General features: G+C 41.6%; 1 protein-coding gene across 2 annotated transcripts; it reads right to left on the bottom strand.

Annotated features, from left to right (window-relative positions):
• Positions 1-282: 282 nt before the first annotated feature.
• TDG (thymine DNA glycosylase) lies at positions 283-11,765 on the bottom strand. Of its 2 annotated transcripts, none has more exons than XM_029963350.1 (10): positions 11,751-11,765; positions 8,868-9,016; positions 6,108-6,337; positions 5,559-5,628; positions 4,053-4,188; positions 3,889-3,971; positions 3,711-3,805; positions 2,008-2,179; positions 1,574-1,702; positions 283-1,465 (listed from the first exon to the last, which is right to left on the bottom strand). In XM_029963350.1, exons 2-10 carry the CDS (start codon positions 8,959-8,961, stop codon positions 1,326-1,328), a joined length of 1,149 nt encoding a protein of 382 aa, XP_029819210.1. In that variant the 5' UTR covers positions 8,962-9,016; positions 11,751-11,765; the 3' UTR covers positions 283-1,325. The 2 variants fall into 2 exon arrangements, with proteins under 2 accessions (XP_029819210.1, XP_029819211.1); XM_029963351.1 differs by having other exon boundaries at positions 283-1,462.
• Between the last annotated feature and the right edge of the window lie 2,817 nt (positions 11,766-14,582).

Genomic DNA, 14,582 nt, shown 5'->3' with positions numbered 1-14,582 from the left:
TTTTCAAGTATGTGAAGCACCAACTATTATAAGATCATCAAAACTGTAGTGTTTTGATCAGCTTATTGCTTTTACTTCATTTCTTCCTCACATGATAAAGGAGGAAAAGAAGACAATGGTTAAGCACCAGGATGGAATCTCGTTTCTTTCTCAGTAACTAATATTGGTCAAAAATGTATATCATTTAGGCAAGTTCCTCAGAAGAGAGCTGTAGTTTCTACAGCCAACTTCTTATTCATGGAACAGCTGCTCCTATATTTAACTCAGTATTTTTTGCTTGTAAGAGGAATAAGAAGACCACCCTCTACAGATTGAAGAGAACGGAATGTTAAAACCTGCTAAATTGCAAACTCTTTTCACCCTGTGCTAATTGTACATGATGTAAACAATGTAGCTGTATGTGATTTTTACAGAGAATGCAGCCTTTCAATTCCCTGACATGTAATCTGTTCGAAGGGGTTGTCTACTGCTGAAGGTCATGTGAAGAGACTAATCACACAGTAACGACAGAGTTTGAATGCTACAGAATTGAAGAACCACCACTGTTGTTTGTTTTGGGGCTTTTTTCAAGGAATTCCAGTTCCTTACATTGGAATTTCAGAGGGAAAGAGATAAGAGTGGTAGGGATATCTTACCGTAAGCCAGCTCAGCTAGAATATTTAGGCCCTGTCCTGTGTGACACAAATTTTTCTCCCCAGTGTTGTGACTTGAGAGGATGTCTTCACTCCCTTAATCCTGAATATGGTCCACTCACCAAGCTCTCTCTTCCCACCCAGAAAATACTCAGTACTCACAGCTGCAGAGTGCAACTTTCTGCACTTTTTAAGAAGGTAAAAGGCAGAGTTAAAAAGCACAATTTCCTTAACTGTGCCTGATTAAAAATATCGCTTCACATAAGTTAAGGGTACACTTCCCATTTTCCCCTCTGGATATAAAAGGATTGTGAGATATCCAAATATTGAGGCATCAGTAAGAAGTATACTGCTGCTGTTACTACTACATTACAATTCATGAAATAAAATTAACGCCCAAAAGAAATCTTCACAAATGAGAAAGCAATTTGTCAAAAACTGCAAGAAATGGCATACATTAAATATAAAACTCATATACAAAAAAGGGTTAACTTTTTTAAAAAAAGTTTGAACAGTTCCTTAAAATCATCTAGTTCATTGATTTCAGCCTACCACACACTTACTTTGGACTATAATAAAATAACTAGGGGAGATAAAATACTATTAAAATGCTTCAGTTGGAGAACCGAGGTACCAATCTTGGTCACTGCATTAAAACTGCAGCATGGATGCATAGCTGAGAAGGAACAGCCCCTACACGCTGCTTCCCTCCTCTTCCTGTGTCACACCGGCACTGAACTCTGGAATCTGGTCTGCAAAGGACTGTGTCATCCATTGTCCATTAGGAACTACACCGAAGGACGACCCCTCGCAGTGCTGTGGATTGCTTCCCGCTGAAACAAAACAAAAATCCCACTGTTTACAAAATGCAGCTGACACCCCTGAGTCCTTGTTCCCAAGCAGTGGTTCACAGCCCGAACGCCCAGAGCGCTGCACTTTACCCGTTCCATTGGAAGAGAAGCTGCACTGCTCACTGTCATACGGTGCACGATCACAGTAAGCTCCTCCATATGCTGCTTCATAGCCTGGGTCATATTTTTCTTCTTTGACAGCCATCTTTTTAGCATCCTCTGCAGAAACAGAACACCTCAAGTATTAATATTTAGAACAAATATTATCGAAGAGCACTTTTATCAGAAAACACTTGAAAAACAGCCACAAATTCTACAAGATAATCCCCTGCTCTCCTTATAGAATTTAGGTTGTACTATAAAGAGAGTGGAATCTGTAATCCTACACAACACAGATGGCACATCTGCCTCCCTCCCCCCCATCCCCCATTAAATTCTTTATTTCTTTCTTGCTTGGGAAACTTCTAGTTGTCTTGTACACTACACTGCATTTTAATAAAGGGTTAACAAAATAAGCACTGTACCTTGTGCAAGTTGCAAGTCGAATGTATACTGCACCTCCTGCACATCTGTGTTTGGTGTGATGCCTTTCAGTTGGTCCCTTAAGTCTTTCAGCTTTATGTAATAATGAACTTTATCTTGTGCCCGGGGAAACTGAGCACATCTTGCACTGGACGATGGCATAACGTAGCAGAGCTTGAGACAAAGAGCAAGAAAAACAGCATTATTGAGCTATGAGTTAATATTTAGTGCATTGAGAACAACTTAACAGTTAAGCCCACTGTACAAACTTCAACTAATGCCAGAGGTGGTCGTGGAAGGGGCTAAAAGGAGTCTTTAGTTTTTCTTGTCCATCCAGCTGTCTTGCCCTGAAGAGAGGGGCCAATTATCAGCTGCCAAAGTGAGGACAATTTTCACCAGTTATTTATGTGCTGCAGGAGAAGCAGTACCAGTGTGTGGTACAAGAAATTTGCAGTGTGTGCCAGAGAGTGGAGCACACTGCAGAGCTCCCTGAGCAAGCAGAGCCTTGAGCCAGAGTCCACAGAGGAGTACGTGGCAGCATGCAAACAGCCCACACCAGTGAGGGAGGCACCACGGGTTAATTAGCTTGGCTTCTGGGCCAAGAGCATCCACAGCACACATGCCAGGGTGTGAAACTGCAGTTAGTCAGTATGGTTGGAGCCAACTCAAGTGTCTCTGCCTCTGCCAACAGCCTTAACTAAAGACATCAAGTTAGTTGAGCAAAAACAAACTGTTCAATCCTTTTATCGCCGTGCAGTATTTACGAACAAGTACCAGTAAAGGGGATTATTTATCTTTCTTACAAATACATCTGCCGCAGAAGTCTTTAAGAGCTACTTAAGAAAGCAAGCACTTTATCAACAACAGTTCTTCAGGCTCTAATGGCAACACTTCACCTTTAGAGAAAGACAGCTTAAACTTGCTGCACTGGTAATTTGGGACAGAAATAAGAAGAAAAACAATCCAAACTTTTGAACTGACAAGGTAATGAAGCTTTAGAATAAGCTACCTTGGCAGGTAGTGTAATTGCCTTTGCCCTAACCTGTTTATAAGAACATGTTAAACAAACCTATTTCTGATGATAAATAGCTGGTGTATTGAGATACTTTCCAGCACTAGATGTCTGTGACTAATGCACTCTTCATCAAATTGTTTGTTTTATCTTCAGTACCCAATTGAACTTCAAACTGCAAATCAGCCCAAGGAGGTCCAGACTGATGGCAGTGCTTGGGCATGCCCAGCTCCTGTAATGCTGTAGTGGTTGTGTGTAATGGCACAGTGATGATGGACTTGCTGTTCTTTCTGCCCCACAGTGGCACTACCACCACCATGGTCATGTTCAGTATTAAAGTTCAGTAATACAAATATCCAGCAAATTGGACACAGGGAATCAGATTAAAGTTATCACAAAAGCATGCATGTATTATTCGTACTTTAGACAGTTGTCAGAGAATGCACTAACCAACTAATCATAATACACCATTTCCCAAATAAAATCTGCAAGTCTGAAGAAGCTGCATGAAAGATGTGTCCGAAAATTGCACTATCCCCCTTTCTCTGTTTAGGTAAAAGACTTTCACACCTGTTGTACTTTGGTCATTATCAGAATGTACTTGGTTCATTGTCAGAAGTGTATGCAAGTCCTGAGATTTTGTTAGTTTTTAAATGGAATGCCCTGGTTTTGTTTCTTAGTCTCAATACTCACAGTTTCTGTATCTGGCACTTTGTGGGGCTGCAGTCCAAATTCCAAGTTCTTAACTTTAATTCCGAAAACTTCTCTACTAAAAATTTCATAAATACCTAAAATAAAAAAAAAGATAGGATAAGTGTGAAGAAAAAAAAAAAAGCTATCGACAGAACAAATTAATTTAAAAGGTTCTCACATTTTCCATTGAAAACTGCTATACGAGGTTTATATTTTTGTAGCTTCTGCATCAGAATTCGCCCTCCTTCCCGAATCTCTTTGCTGAAAGAGAAGGTACTCAAAATTATAATCACAACTATTAATTCATTAACAAGCATGATATATTCCCCCTTGCTGCCCTACCTGGAGAGGTCTTTGCTTCCAGGTGTTGTCCTTTCAACCATGTTTGTAAATCCAATCCCATATTTATGTGGCAAAGTGTGGTCATCCATATGGTTCAGCTGTTCATTACTTAGACCAGACATGAACAGACACTTCCCTGTGAAGTAAGAAGGTAGATACATATTTGCCTATTTCTAAGAAAAAGAAAGCACAATGGAAAAAACTCAACTGTCAGAATACTGGAATGCTAAAGGAAGAATCTATTTTAACAAAGCATCAGTTAATTTGGGAAGATTATTGCCCTATCTAGAAAAGTTTAAAATAACGATTATTACTTTATCTACTGCAAGAGAACAGAAAAGCCCTAGTGAACAGGAATTCCTCATCATGATCCTGTGTATGGAAACCAGTCTTTTATCCTAAAAGTTCAGTACAGAGCTTTAGATTTTGTGACTCACTTAAGCAGGGAGCGAATGTGATCAATATGGATTCCGTGGGAAAGAATGTGGCAAATACAATGTGTCAGCTTTCTTTTACAAGCTTGCCATTGCTCCTCCTTGCCCTGAGCCTCTGGGACAGAACTGCTGACATCTCACATTCATATTTAGCACATAAAAGTCGAGTTTGGGTGATGTGCAGTGCCAGCACAAACTCACGCCAGGTAGTTCCCAATGATTTGGGAAGGTTACAAACACCTGGATTTGCCAGAGCATGCATAGCTGGCCTGATCTCAGTAAAGGAGGTGATCAGTCTGACCAGGCTGCAGAACACTAGAGAAATACCCAAGCCTGCTTTTGGGTCTGCTGGGCACTAGGAATGTTTTGACTGGAATATCAAAAGGCTGCAATTAGCCCACGTGGAGCTCCCTCCCACCACCACGGCTCCTATATGCAGAACTGAGCATTTCAGAGTTCAGGTAGGATCTTTTTTTATGAGAACATGATGCAGCAAATGCTATACTGAAAATGGAAAAATATTTAGGACAAAACATCTGCCTGGAGAATCAGGTATGCCAGATGCACATGTCTGCTGGGAAATGGCAACTGGCTTTGCTTTTTCATCACTTAGAAAGCTTCTAAAGAAGAGATGGATGAATAAATGCAAACAGAAGAGGGCTTAGTGAGAAACATTTTTTGGATAATGCTTGTAGTTTTATTTTACATCAGAAATTGATGCTTATTGACTCACCCTTGATAATTGAAGTACTAGAGATTTAATTTTTATTCCTTAAGCTGCACCCTAATACAACAATAAGGTATTTGGTAACGGTGTGTTTGCCTGACAATTCTAAACCTGCATCTAAAGTCACTGATTATTTCTCTTTTATTCCTTTTTATGTGCAGTATTTGACAGAACTACTTATGGGATTTAAATCACTCTTGGATGGTTAAAAGCAAAATCCCTCTCTGCATCCAAAACAAAAGAAAATCAGGAGAAAAACAAAACCCAAACCAGCTTAATTAAAATACCACAAATTCTAACAAAGTTCTGCAAATTCTAAAAGCAGAAAGGAAAATGAAAACGTACAAAAATGGTTTCCAGGTCCCGGGTAATGATGTCCTTTGTAAGCTGCCATCAGGCCAGGGTTTATGCCAATCTGGAAAGATATCAGTCCATTTGAACAATGAGAACATGGCTTGTAGTCAGCAATTTAATCAAGTTACAGTAAGGATGCTTGATTCAATTCTCTCTAAGTTACTGTCAACAAACAAAACTGTGTTAATGGCACCTTCCATCATTTAAAAAACCTGACAATTTTACAGCAGTGCCTCATTTAGCAGTGCAGTGTCAAAAGGGCAGCTCACAGTGTGCAGAGCTTCCAGTAAACAAAGCATTGAGTAACGGTCTCTCACGACTCTGTATCATACCTAAACCGTTGACTTCTCAGAAATTAGGACTATGCTACTATGGCTTTTAACAGAAAAGGCAAAGCAGCTCTACACACAGGAAACAGTTTATATACTTTATCTTGCAAGATCTTGCCATATAAGCAATACAGATAAGTCAGCAGAAGGAATGTAAATCATAACGAGTACAAGACTTTTCTACCTAATCTTGTAACTCTGAGTTACTTACTATTACAATGTCCAGATCAAAGGTCAAAATATCAGGCAAGGTCTTGGTCAGAAGTTCAGCTTCAGATACACCATTAAAACGATCCACTTTCCTTTTGACTTTAAAAGTATCTGTGATCTTTTCTTGTTTGCCTTTTGACTTGGCTGTTTTTTCTTTTTTAGCAGCAGGCTTTTTGGGTTGCTTTGGCTCAGTTGCTTTGGCTTTTCTTTTCCTTCCTCCTTTCTTAACTTCTGAAACACAAAGCAAATATTCCTTTTGTACATTTCTAATGTTGCAGTGTCAGAAAGACTCAGCTAAATGTATAGATACAAAAAGATAAGTTTACCTTCAAAATTCACTAATTAAAAAAATTACCAGATGAATCTCGGTTTTGCAGGCTCAACACAGAGCTAGCTTAGGTGTCTCTGTACCACACACAAACACACTACTCTCAGACAACTACGCTGACTTGGGATACAAACCAAGAGTAACCCCATGATTAGGTTACGTTGTTTACATGTTTTATGCCACAGTCCTTTGGAAACAGTTTCATTTCTTTTGGAGGATATGCCAGAGCATCAAAGCTTAGGTTCCAAAGAATGTCACAATAAGTTCTAGTCAACTATCCACCCTTCAGCTTCTAAATATGAAAGCTGAATGTTACAGGTGACATAACATCTTGAAGAAACAAACTGTACGTCAAAAACAAAAGGGTTCAAGGATTACCCACAGTGTCAGGTATGAACTTGTCAGGAACACAAGCACAGAGGCTGAATGCTACAGAAGCTATGCACACACTGCTGCATTCACATACATTCACACACTGCTTCCAGAACAGATACTGTCCAGGGCAGCATTCAGCAAGGTAATGCAGCATCTCAATCTGAGTGACACCAAACATTCATTTTTATTTACAAAATGCCAACATGAAGTAGTCACTGTTCACTCATCTGAAGCTTCCTCATCTTCTGGCTCTTAAAATTTAGAGATTCAAGCAGCACAGGTACTAGCCATGACATGACTACCCAGAGAGTCCTCTCTATCTCTGCGTTCATTAATAATGTCAAGCTGTAGTACACAACTTGAAAAATATGAAAACATATCTAGCAGCAATCAGCTGCTAAATAGACAAAGTAATCTATTACTTTAAAACTGAGACTTCATCTTATTTTCAAAAATTCATAGATGAAAATCTCCCTCAGATAAAAAATAACTATGGTAGATACCCAGACACTGCCCTAAGTCTGCAAACTTTTTTGGAGCTATTCTTGTAAGAAAGCTGTGTAAACAAAAGGGAAAACAAAAATCATGTGAAATTCCCAGGGCATCACTGCAGCAACTGTTTAGGGAAGCTTTAAGTAACAGTACTCAAGCTCTAGTCTAGTTGCAATAAAGAGAACAGAAGGGTCTAGACTTGGCGAGCCACATAAATAGCTTTTTTCTACCCCTTGAAGAGTTAGAAGGTTTTTCATGTGACAGCATAATCCACATAACGCTCCAACTCAGAGCAGTCCGAGTATTTTAAATGAAGCAGGATAATGTTTTTCTAACTCTCACACTGATCAGGTACCTACCAACCAGACACTGTCATGAAAGATGAACAATGCCAGGGCAGCCTTTCAGAGGATAATCCTAGAAATCTTACTATTTTCACCACAGCAGTAGCTGGACTCCAAATCTTTGTCTTTCATATATGTTCCTGTAAATTTCATAGACATTTGATAAATATTCCATGCCCACCTTTGAAGGCCCTACTCAACTTACAGTTCTTGCAAAAAACAACACTAGGGAACAGCTTCCTAACAGAGGATCACAGCTGTCCAAAAATACTTGCAAGTGCAGTCAAACAGGGTGCTCACAGTGACACTATGTTATCCAATACTAAAACTGCAAAAGAAGACTGACTACACAGCACTTGAGATGCAGCCTAACTGAAATGAATAATACTGTGACAGAATTGAGCAGTCACAACTATTTTAAACTGGAGGTTTTCCTCCTACGATTTTATCTGGCCACGCATTACAACTTTAACAAAAAAAAATGGTTATCAAGCAATGTCATTGCATGAACTGGCTGATAAGTCTCCTTGGTACACAGAGCTCTGAGCTGTATCCATTAAAGTAAGGTGAAACTCTATGTGTGAGTATTGGCTACTGAATCAGAATTCAGGCATAGCAGAAATCACTGCTTTTTTATGTCCTAAGAGTGAGCACAGTAACAGAACAACAGATGTCCCCTTGGCGTAGCTACTGCAAAGACTAAGTGTACAAAATCCTAAGGGGGGAAAAGAAAGGCAACATACAAGTACAGAGAGTACAAAACTTGTGTCATGTACACTTTCCAGCACTGTTTGCATTTTGTTTAAATGAGCTGCAAACAAAAATATTTCAAATAAGCAGTATTATATTGTTCTTCTGTAGAAATTTTAAAAAAAAATTTGAACTCAGAATTTTTAAAACCCACCTTCTCTAACATAGTATTAAAACCCATGACATTAGCTAAAAATTATGCATTTATCTATTGAAACAAAATTTTGCTTTTCCTGGAACAAGATAATTGTGTGAGACTGAACAACCTGAATACATTCACCTGGGTTTACTTCTTGTCTTTTTAATTATCTGTTAAAACACGTTACTTAAAGAATACAATTAATCAATACTTCCTCAGACAGCACCAAGAAAAGGAAATCCAATATGTCCAAAGAAGCAGTTTAAGAGCAATATTTTTTTTCCAATCAATTACTACTGTTTTAGCTCTCTTAGCACAGCCCAGTCAATCTACCTTTCGGAGGCTCCTGAGCAATGTTTGGCTCTGGAATGCCCTCTAGAGTCGGCTGCTCAGCCATCGTTTCCATGTTGGGCACTGCAGTCATCATCTGATGGAATGGAAAGGAGTAAAATGCTTGAGCTTGCTGAAGATATGCGTAGTATCTTAGGAGGGAGAGGAAAGAGACATAATTTGTCAACAACTTAGAAACTTGGTGATGGGCCGTACAGACCGTAAAAATCCAACTTTATCAAGGCTGGCATGTATCACACTTATATTCTCCAATGACTCTATTAACAAGGGAGTAAATTATCCAAATCTGCGAAGCAGTTTGGCTGCTGAGCTGGTATCAGTTAACAGTACATTTCTTGTGATTACTAAATTGTGGAATTAACACAACACTGGTAAGTGAAGTGTAGAGCTTTACCCTTTTTTTCAGGAAAAAGACTCTGTAGCACACACTTCCAAAGCAAACTATGAAACACATTGGCAATTTACAACACATGTGAGTTAAAACTCTTTGGACTTCAAGTTTCCTAAAGTTTAGATTTTTTTAATGTTGCATCATTTACTTGATCTGGTAAGATCCAGAATGGATGAATCATTCTGGCCTACAAAGCATGAAGAACACACACAGCCTTTGTTACTATGCAGATCATTAAACAGCTTTAACAAATTGTGTGGCAGATGTTGTCCAGTTATCACACACTTGATCCCAACACAAAATACTGCACTTATTCTACATGGAAGTGTTCACATACACAAAAACTCAATTTCCTTCCATGCATGAAGACATTTTTCCATATACAGCTTTCTTCCTCCACACATTTATTAGTCACATACAGCCCTCACACCCCAACGCAAAATTCTGCTTTATACTGTCACTCCTTTCTACCTACACAGCCATTTTCTTGGCCATAGATTCTGCTGCTATAAAAATACATAGAAAGGATTTTGTGAACAGTAAATTTTCAGGAAATAATTTTATCATCTCAAAGCTATTAACAAAAACACCAAATAATTTTTAGACATAGACATATTTGTCCAAGAAGGCCAATGGTATCCTGGCCTGTATCAGGACCAGGGCAGTGATCAACCTCCTGTACTCAGCACTGGTGAGGCGACACTTCAAATCCTGTGTTCATTTTTGGGCCCCTCACTACAAGAAGGACTCTGAGGTGCTGGAGTGCGTTCAGAGAAGGGCAATGGACCTGGGGAAGGTCTAGTGCACAAGTCTTGAGGAGTAGCTGAGGGAGCTGGAGTTGTTTAGCCTGGAGAAAAGGATGCTCAGGGGGAACCTTATACTCTCTACAGCTACATGAAAGGAGGTTGTAGCCAGGTGGGGGTCAGTCTGAAGTAACAAGCAACAGGACAAGAGGAAATGGCCTCAAGTCGTGCCAGGGGAGGCTTAGATTGGATATTAGGATAAATTTCTTCATGAAAAGGGTTGTTAAACACTGGAACAGGCTGCCCAGGGGTTGTTAAGCACTGGAACAGGCTGCCCAGGGAACTGGTTGAGTCACCACCCCTGAAGTATTTAAAAGCCGTGTAGATGTGGCACTTATGGACATGGTTTAGTGGTGGGCTTGGAAGTGCTGGGTTAATGGTTGGACTCAATGATCTTAGAGGTCTTATCCAACATAAATGATTCTGTAATTCTAAATATCTCAAAAGAAGGGACCATTCACTACTACACAATGAATTTTTAAGAATCCCACTGTATAAATCAGATTTATACCAGAACAGCCCACACTCTTATGATCAAGCCACTGATTTTGAACCAAATACCTGTCCTGAATCAAGGAGAATAAATATGAACGTAGGTCTGTCAGATTCCCAAGGAAGTTGCCTAATAAAGTCATGGGAGATTTTCAGAGTACTGTGAATACTTTAACCCCTCTGCAGGAAGAGTTCCATTTTATATAAAATACTTGTGCAGCTACTGAACCAAACCAACCTGATCTTCAGATTTGTGTTGGGAAACACAACTGAGACATGCAGAATCCAGCTCATAAAGTAATGAAAGCTTAATCATGCAGAGTAGAACAGAGTGAGTAACAAAGATGTGAAACGAAGACCAGATGCCTTCTTGTAATACAGGCCTTATTTTATGAGTATATAAAGTATCCTTCTTGTAAAGGGAATAAAACTTCCTTTAAATAGAGAGAAAATTCGCACCATGTCACAAACAAGTCCTCCAACCACTTACTAATGAGAGGAAAGAGAACTTTTACCCCTACCTCTAAGTTTCCTACACATTTTAGGCCACATTTCTTGCGCGTGGGTTCAGAAATACAATTCTTTGTTACTGATGTATAACAAACATAACAAAATGTCATGGGACATTCGAATAAATATTTCCAGTTCCACGGGGAATAAATATTCCCAGTTCCCTCGCCCTACGCCCCCCCCCCATTCAGTTTATGCTAAAAATGAAAGAAAAATTAAAAGAAGGGTAGAGAAGATTTGTTCACAAAACAAGTATTAAACAATACTCGGAACAAACCCAAATATTAAACGATTTTCAGCTCCCCCTCGGACGGCAGTACCAGGCACAGACCCCAAGCGGCCAGCGCCTCCGTTCCAGAGAAGAGATACGAGCCCCGCTCAGCCCGCTCGCCCTTTTGTGCCGAGGAAGGGGCGGGAGGGCGCCGCGCACCCGGACGCTTGGCCCGCCGCCCGCGGACGTGGGCGAGCAAGAGGGCGGGACCACGGCAGCGCCCCGCGAGGCCCTGAGCGCGGGGCCGCGGGGCGGGCCGCGGGTACCTGCCCATCTCCTGGGGCTCCATGGCGGGGCGGGGCTGGGCCCTGTCTCTGTCCCTGTATCCTGGTCCTTGTCGCCGCCGCCAGCTGGTCGCCGCTCGCCCCCGCCCTCCCCCGCTCGCGCGCCCCGACGACCTGCCGGGCGGCCCCGCGCCAGTTGACCCGCGCCGGCAATGGGCGCGGAGGGCGGGGCCGGGCGGGCTTTTGCCGTGTGTGTGTGTGTGTGTGAGATCCCCCCGTGCCCCGGGGGTGCGGGGGGTTTGTCGCGACTCACAGCGCTCTGCCGCGATACTCACACACACCAGCGCGAGGGGCGGGCCTCCAACACCCCTTACCTTTTCCACCTTTCTCCCTGCCCCAACCCCCGACCGCTCCAGCCTGGTGGGCGGCGGGGATGACCGCACGTCCGGGCGCGTTCGGTGTAGTACGGAGTGCCCCGACGCACCCGGCCCAAATTTGCCCGCCGGGTGCCTGGCCACGTACCTGCGGCCGCTGGCCGCCAGCATGCTGGCCATGTTCGCGGGGGCCGAGGTCGTGCACAGGTACTACCGGCCGGACCTTGTAAGTGCTCGCAGGGGCCCGGTCGGTGGTGGCGTGTGTGCGGGATGGAGGCTTTGCCCCCGGGAGGCGTCCGGCCTGGCTGTGCACAGAGATCGGCCTCTGCAGGGCCACCGTCCGGGCAGCCGGGACCCTGCTCTGCCCCAGTCTGGGCTCCTCAGGACAGGAAAGACAGGGAGCTACTGGAGGGGGTCCAGTGGAGGCTACAAAGATCATTAAGGGTCTGCAGCATCTCTCTTATAAGGAGAGACTGTGGGAGCTGGGCCTGTTTGGTGTAGAGAAGAGAGTGTGGATGAGAGGGGCTCTCATCAGTGCATATAAATATCTCAAAGGCGGGTGCCAAGGGGATGGTGCCAGACTCTTTTCGTGGTGCCCAGCGACAGTATGAGCAGCAATGGCCGTAAACTAAAGCACAGGAAGTTTTCCTTCAACATGAGGAAGAACTTCATGTTGAGGCTGGCAGAGCACTGGAACGGGCTGCCCAGGGAGGTCACGGGAGTCTGCCTCTCTGGAGACATTCCAAACCCACTTGGATGCATTCCTGTGTCACCTGCTCCAGGTGACCCTGCCTTGGCAGGGGGGTTGGACTGGATGATCTCCAGAGGTCCTTTCCAACCGTAACAATTCTGGGATTCTGTGACTTCTCTGGGGAGCCACCTCCACTCTATTGATGTGGTACCAAAAATAAAAGCTGTGTAACCCCCTTCAAAAGGGGTCTCCGCTGTAGGAAGCTGGGTTTTGAAAAGAGAGTTCAAAAGTGGTGAGAAGGGGCTGTGCTAGATTTAAATAGACTTCGTTTCCTTCAGTACTTGAAGACAATCAAAAGTTGACTTTAGAAATGACAACAGGCAAGGCTGTCAAAACTACAGTCACAGAAATAAACTTCAAATAAAACCACCCACCAGGAATATTAATGATTTAGTCTGTTGGAGGCCTGACTTGTAAGTTTTCCCTCACCCTCCTGCTCTTGATTTTTGTAATTCACTGTGCTATTTTCAAGTGGAAAATAAGTTTAAAAAAATTACCATGCTTGAGCTGTCACATCAAAATTTAAGCAATGAGGCTTAAATCATTGATAGATGCATAAGAATTTATGTATTTTAGTAGTCTCTACTGTAGCCTTCGTTACAGACAAATAGACATATTTATTCAGAATGATCAAATTATCTATATCCCTAAAGTAGGATGAATTTTGAGGAGGTATCTCGTTCTTGAAATGTCATGTCATCTGGTACCTTTTTATTTTTAAATTTCATCTTCAGCTTCAGTGCTTAATTTCTAAATCAGGAAGGTAGAGGCAGTGAGACATTTTCTTCTGTCACCAAGAGAAAGAGTATATGTGGAAACTTCAACTGTTTTAGACATCTCTACCAAACTTACTTTCTTTAATGGCAAAAAAGCAGCTTTGTTCATTTAAATGAAACTTAATTCTTTCTTTTACCTTCTTTTTTGTTTTCCCAATTATATTTTGCTATTTTAAAATAAAAGTCAAATTACAAAAAGGTAATAATTTTTAAGATGTTTTGCATGTAGGAATTATACTCTGCTCAAAGAAGAGGGCAGTATAATCACAGTTTAGCTATAATGCTCTTACAGTGTGTGATCCTTTACTGTTTTGTGAGTTTAGTGTTTCTTCTGCCACAACACTGATGTCTTTCTCTGTTTTTAATAGAGCATACCTGAAATACCTCCTAAGCCTGGAGAACTGAGAACAGAACTGTTGGGTCTAAAAGAAAGATCAAGCAAAGTTCGGACTTCACAACAGTGACCAGAAGTTACTTCCGTTGTGAAAACTAGGACTGATAAAATATTTATTCAACTGTTTAAGTTGCAGAAATATGTATGTGAAACACTGTACTGCCTTAATGCTTTTTTGCTTTCCTTTAAGCAGTTTCAGGCAGCATTTAAAATAAATGTACAATGAGTACTGTTGTTAAAAGTCCAGTTGGTGGTGTGCCAAAATAGTTGTGACTTCTTAAATCTGGATTGCAGTGTAACTATCCTTCAGAATAAAGGGTTAAACCATGACAAAGATGTATCACTGACAGGAAACCTACTTTGGTCCACTGTAAGGCTGGGATCTTACAGCTTGGTCATTTTAGTTAAAATGGGGCAATTCAGATTACACTGAAATTACGTACATTTGTACTCCACTTGGGCATCTTCATCTGTTTATGGCTGCTTTTGATAGCTGTAAATATACAAAACTCTGAAATAACAGATGCGGGTTTACCTTTCAGTCTTGAAATAGGATCACCACAAAACTTGCACCACGAACTGGAAGGTACAGAGTCAGGATCCTGTAGAGGTGGCACAACAACCCATTTTTGAGTGGTACACGATAGAGCTTGTGAAGGTTGGGGATTGTTTTCCCTTGAGAAAGATACCAAGGTAAGGCACAGGCTTCAT

Source organism: Manacus vitellinus, unplaced genomic scaffold (assembly GCF_001715985.3).
Source record: "Manacus vitellinus isolate BGI_N305 unplaced genomic scaffold, ASM171598v3 scaffold_5_pilon, whole genome shotgun sequence".
Classification (NCBI taxonomy): domain Eukaryota; kingdom Metazoa; phylum Chordata; class Aves; order Passeriformes; family Pipridae; genus Manacus; species Manacus vitellinus.
The sequence above is the reverse complement of the archived record's forward strand: the minus strand, read 5'-3'. Positions and strand labels throughout refer to the sequence as shown.

Excerpts from the sequence above, each read along its gene's own strand:
- TDG (XM_029963350.1), bottom strand. The coding sequence starts at position 8,961 with ATGATGACTGCAGTGCCCAACATGGAAACGATGGCTGAGCAGCCGACT. Across the intron at positions 6,338-8,867 it reads TGCTCAGGAGCCTCCGAAAG|AAGTTAAGAAAGGAGGAAGG; the intron begins GTAGATTGACTG and ends TTTGTGTTTCAG. Across the intron at positions 3,972-4,052 it reads GGAAGCAAAGACCTCTCCAG|CAAAGAGATTCGGGAAGGAG; the intron begins GTAGGGCAGCAA and ends CTTCTCTTTCAG.